General features: G+C 38.0%; 1 protein-coding gene across 1 annotated transcript in view; it reads left to right on the forward strand.

Annotated features, from left to right (window-relative positions):
- The window catches only part of LOC115819310 (CD276 antigen-like), a 31,874-nt gene that overhangs the window by 1,651 nt on the left and 10,351 nt on the right, over nt 1-19,872 (forward strand). Inside the window, exons 2-3 of the mRNA XM_030782871.1 lie at nt 8,826-9,149; nt 16,379-16,702. Of these exons, the coding sequence (XP_030638731.1) occupies nt 8,826-9,149; nt 16,379-16,702 (648 nt within the window). The remainder of the gene's footprint in view (nt 1-8,825; nt 9,150-16,378; nt 16,703-19,872) is intronic.

Raw genomic sequence — 19,872 nt, forward strand, 5'->3', positions numbered from 1 at the left:
CAAGAATTTGTTTGTCTGCTTCTACTTATTTTCACACAGAAAAACTTACAGTGAAAAACAGCAGCATGAAAACTGGTCCTGTGTCAGCACTGGTACTCCTCCTGATCTTTCTCTTCAGATAAACTTCACTGTTATGTGAACAGTGAAGGGCAGAGGTATCATGGGACATTTAGCCACTTGTAGCTAAGTCTTTATGTTTCATATCAGAAAGATTTGTACAAATGCTGAAAGTACACTGAAGACATTTTGAATCAGGATAGAGACTCTTTGGAGGTGATGTGCAGAAGACCAGTTGATGGCTGGTGTGAATGACTGACTAATCAACTAGAGTGTGTACAGAGAAGCACAAAAGCCTTAATGAATCAAAGCAGCATTACATGCTACACTGGAATCAGTGTCATATGTGACTGATCAATTTTTAGAAAAAAATATGACATTGAATTGTATTTATTTTTAAATGTCCGTGTTCAATCCGTCTGCCCTATGATGGACTGATGACCTGTCCAGGGTGTTTCCCCCGCCTTTGCCCAATGAATGCTGGGATAGGTTCCAGTGTCCCCCACGACCCTAATTTGGATAAGCGGTTTAGATAATGAGTGAGTGAGAGTGTTCCATCCGTAACAATAACTGGAAACCAAATGGATGCATTTCAAACTGACAGTGCCAAATTATTATATTATCAACCCTCACAATTAGTAAACAAGACTAAATATCAAAAAGTGACAGATATAAAGACGTTTTCAGATCTTCAAAATTGCATGTCTCAGTGTGTCAATGCAGACATAGGTTTAGTTTGTCAAACTGTACTTCATTTTTAAAATTACAGTGTGCTGCTGGGGTTAATTTATAATTTCTACGATTTGGAACACAAACTGTGAGGTGAGAGAGTGTTTTATTGTCACTGTCTGATTTTGTGAAGTGCTCCTGGGGATCAAAATTTGTTCAAATGTGCAGTATTTGAAATTAGCTAGTGCTGTTGATAGATGTGTTAAGTCTAAGAAATGTACCTCTTTGGAATATAATTGTAGCTTGTCCTTTCTGATTGAAGCTCATTTAAAGTGTAATAATCCCATCTGGGATTATAAACTGTTCGACACTTTTGTTACATTGTAATGCAGTTACTTTAACAATAGCATTAACAAAGTGACTGTGGAGCATTTTGATGTAACATGATATATAATCTCTACATTTCAGATAAAGAAAGTGCTAAATATTTATATGATACATATTACGTTTCATTTATATCTTAGGAGAGGAATGGTTTAACAGAGCTCCACAGTGTTGTGATGGATCTTGCAGGGTGTATAAAGCACTGACAACAAGGATGGGAGTTTCCTTAGACCCCATTTATTTTCTTTTTGAAAACCTTTATAACTATAGAAATGTGTCATTTTGGTGGCATCTTTGAAAAACTAATTTTCACAATGTAATTATTGCTTAACTCCTGTTTCTTGTCTCACTTGCCACTTTAATGTTTTTTATGCCCACAGATGCATTCTGATATATACATGTCCACAAAGACAAATATCACTATGCGAACAGTTCAATAAAGTATGTGGAAATGTCTTATTCCTGTTGTCTCTATATGGTGAAAATCATAATTACTCTGTGCTTACTCTGTGTAAATACGATGTTAAGCAGACATCCAGTAAACATCTACACTGGTCAAGCTGAAGCCTGGTGTATTTCTTTTTCTCAAACCACAAGATAAAATATAGTTACATAAATGTCAATAAATAGCTCTAAATCTAGGTATAACTAGATAACATGAACAACCCTAAATAAGTGGGTAACAGAAAATATGACTAATAGCTCTTTGAAAATATCCACTGATATCAGTATTGAGACATCACAGATAAATCACATATGCATATATATTCATATATTGTCTCAGGTACAAAAGTATCTCCAAATGTTCATAGAATAACAGTAAATGTCTTTTGATGTTTTACTTTTGTAGTAGCATTGGCAACCTGCAAAATATATATTTTGAACATAGTGAGTGAGGAAGACTCTTATTTAGAAGCCCAATAGCCTGACCAGGCATCTAGAACCATTACGTCTTGTGCTCCGCCCAATTCTGGTGTGACATCATCAAGCAGCGGCAGTGGATAGTGAAGCCTCTGGTTTCCCCTATTTAAGTCAAGGAAGTCGATACATATCCTTGGATTTCCTGTTCTGTACCTTCTTGATGACTCCAGGCATGTCAGCTGCTTGGAAAACATCAGAGAACAATAATATCAGTAAGTTGCATGCTTGTGCGTTTATGGTTGAGCATTTATTACATGTACAACTTATAACACAGTCAGTTAATTGTATTATGACATTGAGGTTTTGTTTTTCTTTTTGGATATGGTAAAATTCCTGCTGTATATTGATCACACGGTATTTTGGATGTAAACTGCCCATAATTACAAGACTGGTTTGATGTGATATGATGTAGTGCTGTTTGCTTTAGGTCTTCCATTCATAGGTGTGATTTTTTGCTAAGTGACATGTTTCAGATGAGTGGGCCTGTAAGGAGCTTCCAGGGATCTACTGGCAAGTCTGTCTGCTGGTAAAAGATTACGGAGTTTGCATATGGTTAACATTCTGTGGTGAGGTGGCCCCACCACTTTTGCATGAAAACTGGTCCTGTGTCAGCACTGGTACTGATCCTGCTCTTCAGATAAACTTCACTGTTGATGTGACAAAGCCTGTTTGATGGGGATGTGAGATGTGCAGAAGACTACTTGATGCTAGTGTGAATGAGTGACTAATCAGTAGGGTGTGTACAAAGAAGCACAAAAGCCTAGATGAATCAAAGCACAATGAAATGTTTCATTGAAATCAGTGTCATATGGGACTTATCTATTTACAGAAAAGAAAGTGAAATATTGAATTTCTCTGATTTTTGTAATGGTTTATTTGTGATTTTCTATAATCACTGTATCAGTGTACAAATCGAAACGTCTTAATTTGTTTGAAGACGTCTTGGACACTTTCATTTGCAGAGGTGAGAACTAGCTGTTGCTAACTGACTATAATGGATGACTATGGTAACAAAATGTCAAAATTACAACTTCTGAATGCAATGACACATTATATTTGTTCTTGACACACTGTACTTCTTTCTTACAAATATGATGTGCTGCTAGGATTAATTAATAATGTTTGTCATTTGGAGCACAAACTGTAACAGAATACACAATGTCTATAGTTCAGATGAAGAGTAAAGAGATTATAGTCTGTATCCCATGGTCTAAAAGTACTGTATGATATACAGTATCCTTTGAAATAAAAGCATTTTGTACAAACAACACAAACAAGTTGCTGGGATATGTATTTGTTATTAAATACATCAAAGTTAACAGATTTCATGAAATGTAACACTGTCCTCTCAGAAGTTTGAATTCTTCCAGAAATATTCTTCCAGAGGGGTACATATTAAGTTTTCCTACTAATGTTGAATCGCTAAATCAGCTGAAGTTGACATCTCCCCAAAGTCTCCTAAAGTATTGAGTATCTGTATTTTAAGCAACTTAAACGTCAACCTCTAGTAGTCCTTCAAAACAATAACAAGAAAAGTACGACAGTGACAAACAAGGAGTTACAGGCTATGTTTATTGTTTTGGTATGTTTATTGCTATTCAGGGTTCATACACATTTTTACCAATAAATTTCCATGACTTTGAGGCAAAATGTCATGACCATACATTCTCTGAAAAGTGTATACATGAAAAATAAGAATAAAAATCCATGTCAAAATTTACAACAGTATATCATAACTAAAATGAATGACAACCTGTGCGGTTTGAAGCCAGACATGATTACATCGCCCTTTTCCTGACATCGCGCGAATTTACCTTTCGTTATAGTACAAGCTGCAACTCGCGTCGGAGTCTGACGTTACCCCACGCAGAGAACAACATAAAGTGACGTGACGTGACGTGACGCGACTGATTGCCCGAATATTAAAGTAGCCTATCGTTTAACCAATATAGATTTTTTTTCTCAGCCGATTTTAACTGTACCATAGGGTTGCACTGAAAAATTTGAAGCTGAACTGACATTTGATTGTGAAATTCAGCATTCTATGATTAGGATGGGTGCTCGGTTGCAGTTTTAAGGTTACTGCTGTAATACGAGAAATTCAGACGTCAAAGCGGCCTACTTTTATTATCATTCAACAAACAATTTTGCCAGTAAACACATTCGCACTTTTTGAATTTCAGTAACGAAGCCTCGTGTTGCTCTCTATCAAGGCGTCATAAATTCGCGCATAAACTAGGAATAACGTGATTCTCAGTCCTTGACAAAAGATTAAAAGAATACCTGGTTTGGAAGCAGTTTAAGCTTAAGGATGATGATTTAAAAAAAAAAAAAAAAAAAAGCGGAGTGCCAGATATGCAAGATAAAACCCGTGTACCCGTGTCTCAACAACAAATCTGGGAAACAGTCTGAAAAGTGTAAGTTTATTTCTGAATTCGTAAAATGTCTGTCTTGGTTAGGCCTTGGTTTAGTTTAGCCTGCTGTGCAGATAATCACTGTATTATTTCTGAATGTTTAGGGCATCCTCAGCTATGGAAGGAATCCCAACCACCGACACCGCAAAGACAGCAGTCACTTTACACATGGGTGCCTACACAGCAGAGCTGCTTGGTTCCCCACCCCCCCAAAAAAACTTCAAGTAGCCACATTAACACAGTGTAGTCAATGAGGACAGACAACAACAGCCAAGTGAAAACATGCAGTAAAGCTGTATTAACCTTTTGTTACTTCCTTTGGGCAACGGGAACATATGGTAGACAAAGACACTCGACTCAAAGCAACTCATTTTTGAGGCAAATGGACCAAATAGTCAATGCATTTATTCTATATTTCCAGAAACGTTTTCAAACACAAATATAGTCAACAAATAAAAAAGTAATAGCATCAGTTATTATCATTGAATAATGGAAAACTGACACAGTTTGAGAGAAAACTGACTTTGTTTCGAGAAACAAAGTATCTTGCAAGCTATCGTTTCTAATAACTCAATCAATTTTAAACCCCTCAGCAACTTGCACAACTTAAGTTTTCTCTGTTACAAGGGTTCACCTTTAGTAGTGTATGTTGTTTGTAAGCCTTGCTTCATACTCACGCCTTTTCTCAAATAGCATCATAGTAAGGCTGGGCGATATATTGAATATACTTGCGGCTTGCTCCATGTTCAATGCATGAAACTCTCTTTGGCGTTTCTCTTCTGCATTCTGCTTCTCAAGCTCTCTCCTATGGCTTTCTCCCTCTCACAGACACACAAACAAAAAAAAACCTCACATACGTACATCAGACACACTCGCCCACCCATCCAGACCACTGTCCTGGGCAAGTGTGTGTGATGTTTTTAGGTGAGACATGTGTTTCGGTATCTGGAGGGAACAGGGAAAGAGCCAGGGGAGAGCGAAAGAAGTGAGGCACCAAAGCGAGTTCATACGTGTTGAGTTTGGAAACAGTAATAGAGGATGCAGGCGGACGAATTGGCTCCAAAAAGAAACAGCACTGGATCCAGCGTCTGACAGTGGTTTGGGTATCGCAAGGAAGATGTGGAATAAATGCCTGATAATGTTCATTATTGACAAGGGTCAATATTATATTTTGCAAACAATTCAGTAAAGTATGTGGAAATGTCTCATTTCTGTTCTCTCTGCCCGCACTCTGTGTACATACAGTGTTAAGCAGACATCCAATAAACATCCACACAGGTCAAGCTGAGGACTAGTGTACTTTTCTTTTCTAAAACCACAAGGCTAAAATATAATACATTTCTAGATATAGCTGTAAAATTAACTATAACTAGATAACACGAATAACTTTAAACAGGTGGGAAACAAATATTATGACTAATAACTCTATAAAAATATTCACTGATATGAGTTCGAGGCCTCACAGGTAAGTCAGATATGCATATATCTTCATATATTGTCTCAGGTAAAAAAAGTATCACCAAATGTTCGTTGATGTTCATGTTCATACAGCTGAATGTCTTTTGATGTAATTCTTCTTTAGTGCCACTGGCAACCGTCCAGAAACTGTAATGAAAGTAGTGAGCGAGGAAGACTCCTCTTCTCATTTAAATGTCCAGTAGCCTGACCTTGCATGTAGAACATTCGAGTCTTCTGCTCACCCACTGCTGGTGTGACAGGATATGGCAGTCTCATGGGAACATGTTGATTCCTTGAAAAATATCAGAGAACAATAATATCAGTAGGCTGCATGGCTGTGCATTATAATGTATGCAACATATAACACGTTCAGTCAAGGCAGACTCTCATATTAAAGGGAGGTGAGGTAGGTGGAGACAGTGACACCATTTACACTATGTGAGTATCTGACTGCCCAGGGGTCTACTGGATGATGAGCCCAGTAGCACATTTCCATATATATATATATATTTCCATATATAGTAAAATGTGTCTGCAGGTATCACATTTGCCTGGGCACATGTATTTATTTTAAATCTGCATTTGTATCTGCTTTGTCCAATTTGGACTTCAACATAAGCTTGGTCTTTTTGCTTGTACTTTCTTCTTTATGATAGAGTCCATAAAAAGTTCACCTGCCCGCTCAGTCCACCTGTCCACTTTTAGTTGCTGGTGCAAACTACTGCTAATAAAGGAAATTTCAGCTAAGTTTGGCTCAAATTGTATTTGTAACATAGTGCATGCTGCTGTTGCTTAGCTGAAACGTAGAACCAAAGTCGAAAACACATTAACAACAGCATGCAAAAACAGCCCGTGAACATAACTGTTCTATGATGCTATTGACAAAACGTTCTGATTACATTTTACTCTCTTCAGTTCCATTTCATGACTTTCCTCACACACAGTCATTTTCAGTGGACTTTTGGTGCTTGTGTGAAACAATTAGCTTATTATTTGGGGTGTGTACAAAGTAGAAATTAAAATCAATCTCATATGAGGCTGAAAGATTAATTTATAGAAAACAATCTGCAAAAGAGCAGATGTCCCTACTCTATAAGACGACTGTATTGTTAGTTTTTAGTGGACATTGTCGAAATCGAATTTTTTTTTTTCAATCGGTGCAGTGCAAGGTCACTGAAATGCTCTGTTATTAGATCTTACGTTAGCCTACTGCTTTACTTACAATGGTTATGGACATCCAGCAATACACCCGGGCGAACGCCTCGAGCGGGCTTTTATTTTGGCACAGAGTTTTTTTACCCAGAGTTCTGAGCGATCGACAACCTTACGCGATCGGTCAATATTTTGAGGCAATACACGGCGCAAATTTTTGAACATCGAAGAATTAAAGAATGAAATATGATGGTGAAAGTTTTTATTTTAACTGGTAACTCGGGGTAAGAAATTGGTTGACGCTTGTATCTCATTTCAATTGACATAGATGTTTTCCATTTAAATCCCTGAAAGTAAATATCGCTGCATAAACCGCGAGTGCGCTGGTTAGTCAGTGGCTGAAATACAGTACCCAGGGTTGTAGAAACGTTTGTCATCAATATTGTTCTCCATATTCTTTATTCATATTTATTATATAAATATCCGCATAATCTATGGACAATCTGCCCTTAAAGCGTAGCACTACCTAGGCTACAGTAACTTTTAAAGAAGCATTTACAGATTGCAAACATGCACATTTTTACCAACGGTTGCGTTCCCTTACAATATGCACTCGTTCAGTTTGAGAACGATATTGCATTGTGTATTAAATGCTTACAGGACACAGCTTACTCTGCATTTATATATTTTGTTCTTTAAAAAATATGATTCAGTTTCATAAACAAGTCTCTACGTCAAAAACAACAGATTAAAATGGAAAACAAGGCGACAACGATGGTTGTGCAAACTACTGACCCCCCCCCTGTAATCAAAGATAGTTTCCACTGAACTGCCACGTTATTATGATTATATAACATGCGCTTTACATTTTAACTTATAACTTTAAATCAACTGTTATCTTTGTGCTTAGCTCCTGTTTTATTTGTTGTTTTATTTCAGTGTTTCCTGCGTCCACAGTTGCAAGCTGATATTTCTGTTGACGTACTTCATTAACAAAGGTAAACACTATACCATGCAAACAAATCAACACAGTATGCAGAAATGCCTTATTTCTTCTTTTCTTTTTAGGGTCAAATTCATAATTACTCTGCCCTACCACTGTGTTTATAAAACAACATTAAGCCTATTCATACATTAGGCCTATTCATACATTAAACATCCTCATAAGTCAAGTTGTGGACTGTTGTTTTTGTTTCTTTGGGTGTTTTTTCTAAAATTACAAGACTAAAATATAGCTTATAAATATATGTCTATAAACAGCTGGACAGAACAAATAGCTATACAATTATAGCTAATATAAATTGCTATACAAGACTAGATAACAATAATACATTTAAAGTGGTAGGTAACAGAAATGATTACTAATAGCTTTATAAAAATTATTCACTGATAACAGTATTGAGGCCTCACAGGTAAATCAGATATGCATATGTACTGCACACTTTTCATGAAGAGAAACCTGTCTGCATTTACACATGACACATTCCCCTAAGGCGAACATACCAGGTACCACTTACAGATCTGTATTTTCCAAGACTCAAAGTGAAAAGATAAGGAGTGCTATGTCACAGTTTGTCATTGTCTGCTTGTTTTAAAAAAAAACTGTTATAATCAAAAACTAAGTTAACAATAAACTGCACACACTGCTTGAGAGAACTATTACAGCACTTAGCAAGACCCGACAATAACATTACAGCAGTCTTAGGTACAAAATTGTCTAAATGTTCATTGAATTACAGTTGAATATCTGTTGATATTTTTCTCTTGCAGTGGTATTGGAGACGGTGACAGGCATGAGAGGAGGCAGCGTCATCTTGCCTTGCACACACAGCGATGGTGTTCTTTACAAAGATGACGTGAAAGTATTCTGGCGTTCATATGACAGCAAGAAGGTCTATGACATCGTCGCGGGTTCTGCGTCACTGATAGGACAGCACCCAGAGTTCAGGGGTAGAACAGAAACCTTCCCAGAGGAGTACACCAATGGCAACTTCTCTCTCTTACTGAAGAATGTCGAGCTCACAGATGGGGGGACATACTTCTGTTTTATTCCTCCTCTTAGCACTGAATTTCAAATAGAGCTTCAAGTCACAGGTTTGTCTGAACAGTTATTCTGGGTTTAATGAGTTAAATTAGGAGAACACAGAATATTGCTTTGCAGTATGTACCATCTACATAATTTCAACCAGTGAAAGGATTTGTTGATGTTGTTGTAGTGATGCAGAAACTGTGTGTTAGGTGGAAACTGTGCCTTTATGCCTGTGCATGAATTATTGCTTTTGACTGAGGTGTGAACCACTGTGTTTGACCTGAGAAACCTTCATGGATGCCTGTTCTGTATTTGATGTGTGAAAGTGTGTTCAGCTTTGTTCAGACAGCGTTATCGGCTATGCTTAAAGTTGTCTGGTCTTGTTTTTCTCCAGACACTTTAGTGAATGTTCACAAAGATCAAGTTCACAAGTTGAAATTTGATACTAACCAAGAATATTTGTTTGTCGACTTCTTGTTTTTACACAGAAAAACTTACAGTAAAAAACAGCAGCATGAAAACCAGCTCTGTGCCAGCGCTGGTACTCCTCCCGATCCTTCTCTTCAGATAAACTTCACTGTTACTGTGACAAAGCCTGTTTGGAAACGATGTACAGAAGACTGATGCAAGCACACATTTAAAACATCTTTTTTACAGTGTTTAGAAAAATGTAGCATATTGAATTTCTCTTATTTTTGTATTGGTTTGTGATTTTTAGACTTTCTAGTGCAGAGGTGGAAACTATCTGTTAACATGTTGGCTTGTTAGCTGACTATAACGAATGACTATGTTTAATCCTCAGCAAACACTGGAAAACATATGGACGTAAATTCAAAGTCACACTGATAGTGCCAAATTGTACCCATTAGAGTATCAACCCTCATGATTGGTACACAAGAGAGACTGAATATCAAAGGGTTTACAGACGTAAAGATGTTTACCAGTGTTCAAAATTACAATGCTGAATGCGATGACACATTGTAATTTCACCTCACCACACTGTACTTCATCCATGTACTTCATCCATACAAAACATAATTATTACCATATGAAGACAAAAATTAAACACTTTCTGTGATTTTGTCCATCTTTATTACAGTTGGGAGACTGTATTCATTGAAATACTGTAAAGAAAAGGGTATGTATAAGGTTTTCCTACTAGTGTCAAATCGCTAATGAGTTGATGTTGACACCTTGACTTCTCCTAAGGTATCATCTTTATTAAGCAAATTAAGTGTCACCCTTTCGTTGTCCTTTTGAATGATTACTAGAAAAGTAATGGCAGAGCAAAACAAAACCTAACTCCACTGACTCCCTAAAATAAAGACATACAGGAGTGGCACCCGCCTCTAAAAGTAAATTTATAAAAAGCAAGCAGATGCGTTCTGTCCGACATTATTTTTTCCCCACGGAAATTACCCAAACTTTCGCTATGTAGCGTTCGGTTCCCAAACCAGTGGAAATGCGGGCCGGTTCTCAAAAGGCACCAAGGCAGCACTGGCTCCGCACCGGCACCTGCACGGGCACCAGCACCGTCCAGTGGAAAAGAGCTATAAACTAACCCTAAGCACAGTGAAGTAGCCTACGTAAAGCCTTGACTGTCCGCCTCCCCACGACAACCGAGAACAACCAAAGCCATGACACAATCCAAAACTAAGTCAGAATACGAGACAAAGGTCACAGTACAGCAAATTTGTTAATAGTGAACACGAAAATCACAAAGGCTCAGAATAACGAGAGAAATCTGTACACGTCAAATTTGGGTGCTCCGTCTCTGGTTAGCCGAGCCGGGATGCGATGCTTTGCGCCACTGCTGGACACCTGCGTCAGGAGAGTAGGGAAGAGAGAGAGAGAGAGAGAGAAGAAAACAAGACGCGTGCAAAACAAACGCACCGTGCACCACACAGAACAGTATGCATGAAAGCTGTAAATCTACATTGCAGGGGTGGGAACGAGCTGTTTAGCTGACTGCTTGCCAGCTGATTATCAAGAATGACTATGGCCAATCCTTAACAAGCAATGAAAACCAAATTTATGCATTTAAAATGAACATTACATGGGTCAATGTGATAATTACATGGGTCAATGTGATAATTAATGTGATAACATATTCATAGGGTTACCTTGTCACACTGTGCTTCACTATTAAAATTACAATGTGTTTCTTTAGTGCTCTTGGGGATAAAGATTTGTTCAAAGGTGTAATATTTGAAATTGGTTAGTGGTGCTGAACCCATAATGGCTAATAAAGCATATCACAGCTCTAAAAAGATTCTTAGCAGATGAATGGTTCAGCATAGCCCCAAATGTTTCATCTAGTATTGTATAGTAGTCTAGGGAAAAAAGCACAGTGTTGTTATCGGTCTTTGCAGATTGTATAAAGTACTGAAAACAAGAATGGCAGTCCCTTCAGTCCCCATTCATTTCCTTTTTGAAAACCTTTATGTCTATAGAAATGTGTCATTTTTGTTGAGTCTTTAAAAAAACTACATGTATTTTCCAACATATAATTATTGCTTAGCTCTGGTTTGTTGTCTCACTCTCCACTCTAAGGTTTTATATATCCACAGATGCATGCTGATACATCTGTCAATGTTTATTATGGACAAAGGTAAATATACTTTGCAAACAATTTAATAAAGTATGTGGAAATGTTTCACTTCTGTTCTCTCTCTAAGGTCAGAATCGTAATTACTCTGCCCTTACTCTGTGTAAATACAGTGTTAAGCAGACATCCAATAAACATCCAAACTGGTCAAGCTGAGGACTAGAGTACTTTATTCCTAAAACTACAAGACTAAAATACAGTTACTTAAATATCTAGAAATAGTTGTAAATCTATGTGTAATTAGATAACATGAATAACTTTAAACAGGTGGGTAACAGAAACGATTACTAGTAGCTTTATAAAAATACTCACTATATCAGTTTGAGGCCTCACAAGTAAATCAGATATGCATATACATTCATATATTACCTCAGGCACAAAAATATCTCCAAATGTTCATTGAATTACATTGAATGTCTTTTGATCTTTTTCTTTTGTAGTGGCATTGGCAACCTGACAAAATTGTATTAAAGGTAGTGAACAAGAAGACTCTTTTCTTCATTTAAATGTCTAATAGCCTGACCTTGCATCTAGAACACTCAAGTCTTGTTCTCTGTCCAGTTCTGGTGTGACATCATCCAACAGCAGCAGTGGATGGTGTGGCCTCTGGTTCACCTTATTTTAGTCAAGCCAGTCCAGGCATATCCTTGAATTGCCTGTGCTGTGACCTCTTGATGACTCCAGGCTATTCCATCTCACCAAGCTCCTTCTTCAAGTGACTACAATGGGTGAACAGGATCCTTCGTGCTTGCCACTAAAGGTTCTGCATAAAGACATCGTAACCACGCTAGTAAGACGAGTTCAGAGAGGTTAGTTTTTTATTTTTGGTAGTCAACCATACACAGCAGAACCAGACTGACGTCCACAACACAACGCATAAGAAATAAACTCAACTCTCGTTACAAATCCGACTCGAATTGGCACTGTGAGCCAAGACTACAAACAGCAGTACTCTCACCTTAGACATTTTCCGTCTTGCTCGACCACGGGAAGCAGCTGCAATGAGTCGTTTATGCGTTCCTTGTAAGGACGTCGTCATGAACGCAGATCCAAGCAAATTCAAAGTGGAGGACAAACTGGAGAAGATTACGCTGAGTGTTTGTCAGGCTTTTTAGCGTTGCATGACACCACCTCTAAGCACGACCTCGCTAACAAAAAAAAAAAAAAAAATCACGCATGTTGTTGAGATAGGGAATAGTTATGCGTGAGCGCCTTTATGCGATTGGTCAAATTTGGCGGGCCTTAAACGCTGGGACTTTTTAATGGAGGACGCTGGATGAATGAAAGAAAATGAAGAAGAAAATGTTTATTTTAGCTGGTAACTCGAGGTAAGATATCAGTTGGAACTCATTTAAATTCTCATAGACATTTCACATTTCATGGTTAAATTCGAATTCTTAAAAGTGAATATCGATATTCGTAAAGTAAACCGAACGTGCGCTCGTTGGCTGATGCAGGGTATATTCTTTATTTATGAATATCAGGGGTGTCTAACTCATTTTACTTCACAGGCCACATATAGAGCCATTTGATCTTAAGTGGGCCGGACCAGTAAAATAATAGCATAAAATCTATAAATAGCTAGAACTCTAAATCCATGTCTTTGTTTTAGTGCAAAGAAGTACTAATATATTATTAAGACGTTCACATTTTGCTGTCCAAATCTGCGGAAAGGTCTGAAATCCTGTCTGCCACAGTATTCCTCGTCAGGCTAATGTTGGCAAAAGTTTGTCGCATCTCAGGGCACACAATTTCTGCTGCCTTCAGCATGCATGTTTTCACGAAGTCGCCCTTACAGTATGGCTTGGATGCTAATGCTATTTCGTTAGCAATAAGGTAACTGGCTTTGACCGCCGCATCACTAATCTCTCGGCTATGGGTAAAAACTGCTGTTTTCTCAGACCCGCTAACATTTCATTGATCTTTTCTCTTCTCAGTTGTCCTTGCAAGCTGTCATATTTCTCACTATGATGAGTCTCATAGTGGCGCCGAATGTTATATTCCTTGAGCACTGCAACTTGCTGCATACACATGTGGGCGCACTGTTTCAGTAACTCATAACTCATAATTTCTCACATCTGGCAAATTTCATATCGCGGGCCGGATTGGACCCTCTGGCCGGCCGGTTCTGGCCCGCGGGCCGTACATTTGACACCCCTGATGTATATCATATACGTCCGTGTAATCTATTGACACTCTGCCCTAAAAGCACACATGTGCATGCAGCACCAAGCACACAGGTTTCCCACTGACCTGTGTGAATAAATAGGAGCTGGTCCGTTGAAATATTCTACATTCTGTGTCCACTTTTCTTCTTTTTGAAAAAGACATTTTGGGGCTTTAGGTCAGACGGCGGCAAAAGAATGTTGTGTTGTATCCGCTACTCTTACTGGAACCGTGCGCCCCCTGTGGTCAAATAAATACATTGCAGTTGATGTCATAATTTCTCACATCTGGCACATTTCATCTCGCGGGCCGGTTCTGGCCCGCGGGCCGTACATTTGACACCCCTGGTGTATATCATATACGTCCGTGTAATCTATTGACACTCTGCCCTAAAAGCACAGCAATACTTAGTCTACCACAGCTTTTACAGAAGTATTTACAGATTGTAAACCTGCAAATATTTACCTACGGTTGCCATGCCGCCTCTTACAATATGGACTTGGTCAGTTTGAGAACAATATTGCGTTCTGTATTAAATGCTTACAGGATATAGACCTAGTTCCCTCTGAATCTATACATTTGATTCTTTAAAGAAAAAACTATATGTCTGGATGTAAACAAAACAAAACAAAACACAGATTAGAGTGGAAAACTAACCTAGAAAGGAAGCTGTACAACCGACAGGAAAAGTCCTGCCTCTGCGAGTTTTTTCTGTGGCTTGTGAGCTTTCGTATGCTGTAATCATCAAGATATTATATAGAGAAAATGTTCCTTACTGAGGCCTGAAAATCCTGGTAAACTAGGCAAAAAGGTGCCAAGCGAGTGACCAACTTCATGTCTATTAATCCTCTAAAGTCACATATTGAGACTGTCTTGCTCTGAAAAACAATAACGTCTGCGCAGGCAATAGCCTATGGGGATAACTCGAGGAAATTTCTCTCTCCTTTTAAAATTATCCTCCAGTGTGTGTTGCTTTGGTGCAGCCTTTGCCTGAGATACCTGAGTGAACTCACTGTACTCCGTTGAGTGCTTATTTTTAAGGTGCCGTATCAAACTGGTAGTATTGAATGCAGCTTTGTTACTACCGCCTTGCTAAATGCTTTCATTGCAGAAATTACAAGTGGCTGTTGGACTGCTTTTGTTTCCCAAAATATAAGATATTAAAATATTTCCACACTGCAGACATTTTAGCTGCGTCCTGCCACAAATTGTGCTCTCCGTTTTCGACATCTGTGTGACAGCTGACGTAAAACAAAGGATCGGGCTTAGGTTCGTGCTCAGTAAAGCCGATACTGATTAGTTTAAAAATGCCTTAATCGGCCCCGATACCCATCTTTGAGAGCGGATCGGAACATCCCTAGTAATTACACATTACAAAAGTGATGTACATTAAGCTTCACACAATCTCCATACATAAAAAAGTAAATTATGTGGACTGAACTTTTTCCTTTTCTTTTTTTACACAATTACTGAACCAATATATCACATCAGACGAAATGGAATAAACCACTGGAATCTATATCAAAATGATTCATTCTTGCTTGGACATCAGTAGTTATTGTTTATTGGCTTGTCAAATTAGTAAAACTTGTGGTCTGTATTATCAAAGGTAGTTTCCACTCAGCCTAACTGCCACATGTTATTATGATAATTATATAATATGTGCTTTTGCATTTTGACTTTAAATCACTTGTTATCTTTGTGCTTAGCTCCTGTTTCATCTCTGGTTCTCTTTCAGTGTTTCACATGTCCACAGCTGCATGCTGATATACCTGTTGATATTCTTTATTGACAAAGGTAAATAACATATTATGCACACAAATCAACAAATTATGTTGAAATGTCTTATTTCTGTTCTCTATTGGAGGTCAAAATCATAATTACTCTGCCCTACCAGTGTGTTTTACATACAACGTTAAGCACTGATACATTAAACGTCCTCATGAGTCAAGCTGAGGACTGCTGTACTTTTTTTATTTTAAACCACAGGACTAAAATATAGTTACATAAATGTCTACAAGGGACAGAACAAATAGCTATAAGATCATAATTAATATAAATTGCGATGCATAGATAGCAGTACTAATTTAAAGTTGTAAGTAACAGAAATGATAACTAAGAGCTTTATAAAAATACTCACTGATAACGGTATTGAGGCCTTACAGGTAAATCAGATATGCACACTAAACCTTTGACAAAGAGAATTCTGTCTGCATTTACACATGACACATTCACCTAAAGGGAATATGCCAGGTACCACTTGAAGACCTTTATTTTCCAAGATCCAAAGTGAAAAGGTCAGGAGTGCTGTTTCACAGTTTGTAACTGTCTGCTTGATAAAAAGCAAACTGTTCTTTAACCAAAAACCAAGTTAACAATAAACTGCACACACTGCTTGACAGAAGTATGGCAGCACTCAGCAAGACACAACAATAATATTACCATAGTCTCAGCTACAAAATTATGTCTAAATGTTCATTGAATTACAGTTGAATATCTGTTGATGTTTTTGTCTTGCAGTGGTGCTGGACACGGTGACAGGTGTGAGAGGAGGCAGTGTCATCTTGCCCTGCACATACACACATGGTGTTCTTTACAGAGATGACATGAAAGTATTCTGGCGTTCCCATGACGACAAGATTGTCTACGACATCATCTCAGGATCTCCATCACTGACTGGACAGCACCCAGAGTTCAGGGGTAGAACAGAAACCTTCCCAGACAAGTACACCAATGGCAACTTCTCTCTCTTACTGAAGAATGTCGATCTCATAGATGGAGGGATGTACTTCTGTTTTATTCCTCCTCTTAGCGCTGAATTTCAAATAGAGCTTCAAGTCACAGGTTTGTCTGAACAGTTATTCTGGGTTTAATGAGTTAAATTAGGAGAACACAGAATATTGCTTTGCAGTATGTACCATCTACATAATTTCAACCAGTGAAAGGATTTGTTGATGTTGTTGTAGTGATGCAGAAACTGTGTGTTAGGTGGAAACTGTGCCTTTATGCCTGTGCATGAATTATTGCTTTTGACTGAGGTGTGAACCACTGTGTTTGACCTGAGAAACCTTCATGGATGCCTGTTCTGTATTTGATGTGTGAAAGTGTGTTCAGCTTTGTTCAGACAGCGTTATCGGCTATGCTTAAAGTTGTCTGGTCTTGTTTTTCTCCAGACACTTTAGTGAATGTTCACAAAGATCAAGTTCACAAGTTGAAATTTGATACTAACCAAGAATATTTGTTTGTCGACTTCTTGTTTTTACACAGAAAAACTTCCAAAAAAAAACAGCAGCATGAAAACCAGCTCTGTGCCAGCGCTGGTACTCCTCCCGATCCTTCTCTTCAGATAAACTTCACTGTTACTGTGACAAAGCCTGTTTGGAAACGATGTACAGAAGACTGATGCAAGCACACATTTAAAACATTTTTTTTTACAGTGTTTAGAAAAATGTAGCATATTGAATTTCTCTTATTTTTGTATTGGTTTGTGATTTTTAGGCTTTCTAGTGCAGAGGTGGAAACTATCTGTTAACATGTTGGCTTGTTAGCTGACTATAACGAATGACTATGTTTAATCCTCAGCAAACACTGGAAAACATATGGACGTAAATTCAAAGTCACACTGATAGTGCCAAATTGTACCCATTAGAGTATCAACCCTCATGATTGGTACACAAGAGAGACTGAATATCAAAGGGTTTACAGACGTAAAGATGTTTACCAGTGTTCAAAATTACAATGCTGAATGCGATGACACATTGTAATTTCATCTCACCACACTGTACTTCATCCATGTACTTCATCCATACAAAACATAATTATTACCATATGAAGACAAAAATTAAACACTTTCTGTGATTTTGTCCATCTTTATTACAGTTGGGAGACTGTATTCATTGAAATACTGTAAAGAAAAGGGTATGTATAAGGTTTTCCTACTAGTGTCAAATCGCTAATGAGTTGATGTTGACACCTTGACTTCTCCTAAGGTATCATCTTTATTAAGCAAATTAAGTGTCACCCTTTCGTTGTCCTTTTGAATGATTACTAGAAAAGTAATGGCAGAGCAAAACAAAACCTAACTCCACTAACTCCCTAAAATAAAGACATACAGGAGTGGCACCCGCCTCTAAAAGTAAATTTATAAAAAGCAAGCAGATGCGTTCTGTCCGACATTATTTTTTCCCCACGGAAATTACCCAAACTTTCGCTATGTAGCGTTCGGTTCCCAAACCAGTGGAAATGCGGGCCGGTTCTCAAAAGGCACCAAGGCAGCACTGGCTCCGCACCGGCACCTGCACGGGCACCAGCACCGTCCAGTGGAAAAGAGCTATAAACTAACCCTAAGCACAGTGAAGTAGCCTGCGTAAAGCCTTGACTGTCCTCCTCCCCACGACAACCGAGAACAACCAAAGCCATGACACAATCCAAAACTAAGTCAGAATACGAGACAAAGGTCACAGTACAGCAAATTTGTTAATAGTGAACACGAAAATCACAAAGGCTCAGAATAACGAGAGAAATCTGTACACGTCAAATTTGGGTGCTCCGTCTCTGGTTAGCCGAGCCGGGATGCGATGCTTTGCGCCACTGCTGGACACCTGCGTCAGGAGAGTAGGGAAGAGAGAGAGAGAGAGAAGAAAACAAGACGCGTGCAAAACAAACGCACCGTGCGCCACACAGAACAGTATGCATGAAAGCTGTAAATCTACATTGCAGGGGTGGGAACGAGCTGTTTAGCTGACTGCTTGCTAGCTGATTATCAAGAATGACTATGGCCAATCCTTAACAAGCAATGAAAACCAAATTTATGCATTTAAAATTAACATTGCATGGGTCAATGTGATAATTACATGGGTCAATGTGATAATTAATGTGATAACATATTCATAGGGTTACCTTGTCACACTGTGCTTCACTATTAAAATTACAATGTGTTTCTTTAGTGCTCTTGGGGATAAAGATTTGTTCAAAGGTGTAATATTTGAAATCGGTTAGTGGTGCTGAACCCATAATGGCTAATAAAGCATATCACAGCTCTAAAAAGATTCTTAGCAGATGAATGGTTCAGCATAGCCCCAAATGTTTCATCTAGTATTGTATAGTAGTCTAGGGAAAAAAGCACAGTGTTGTTATCAGTCTTTGCAGATTGTATAAAGTACTGAAAACAAGAATGGCAGTCCCTTCAGTCCCCATTCATTTCCTTTTTGAAAACCTTTATGACTATAGAAACGTGTCATTTTTGTTGAGTCTTTAAAAAAACTACATGTATTTTCCAACATATAATTATTGCTTAGCTCTGGTTTGTTGTCTCACTCTCCACTCTAAGGTTTTATATATCCACAGATGCATGCTGATACATCTGTCAGTGTTTATTATGGACAAAGGTAAATATACTTTGCAAACAATTTAATAAAGTATGTGGAAATGTTTCACTTCTGTTCTCTCTCTAAGGTCAGAATCGTAATTACTCTGCCCTTATTCTGTGTAAATACAGTGTTAAGCAGACATCCAATAAACATCCACACTGGTCAAGCTGAGGACTAGAGTACTTTATTCCTAAAACTACAAGACTAAAATACAGTTACTTAAATATCTAGAAATAGTTGTAAATCTATGTGTAATTAGATAACATGAATAACTTTAAACAGGTGGGTAACAGAAACGATTACTAGTAGCTTTATAAAAATACTCACTATATCAGTTTGAGGCCTCACAAGTAAATCAGATATGCATATACATTCATATATTATCTAAGGCACAAAAATATCTCCAAATGTTCATTGAATTACATTGAATGTCTTTTGATCTCTTTCTTTTGTAGTGGCATTGGCAACCTGCCAAAATTGTATTAAAGGTAGTGAACAAGAAGACTCTTTTCTTAATTTAAATGTCTAATAGCCTGACCTTGCATCTAGAACACTCGAGTCTTGTTCTCTGTCCAGTCCTGGTGTGACATCATCCAACAGCAGCAGTGGATGGTGTGACCTCTGGTTCACCTTATTTTAGTCAAG

The sequence above is a fragment of the Chanos chanos genome, chromosome 8 (assembly GCF_902362185.1).
Source record: "Chanos chanos chromosome 8, fChaCha1.1, whole genome shotgun sequence".
Classification (NCBI taxonomy): Eukaryota; Metazoa; Chordata; class Actinopteri; order Gonorynchiformes; family Chanidae; genus Chanos; species Chanos chanos.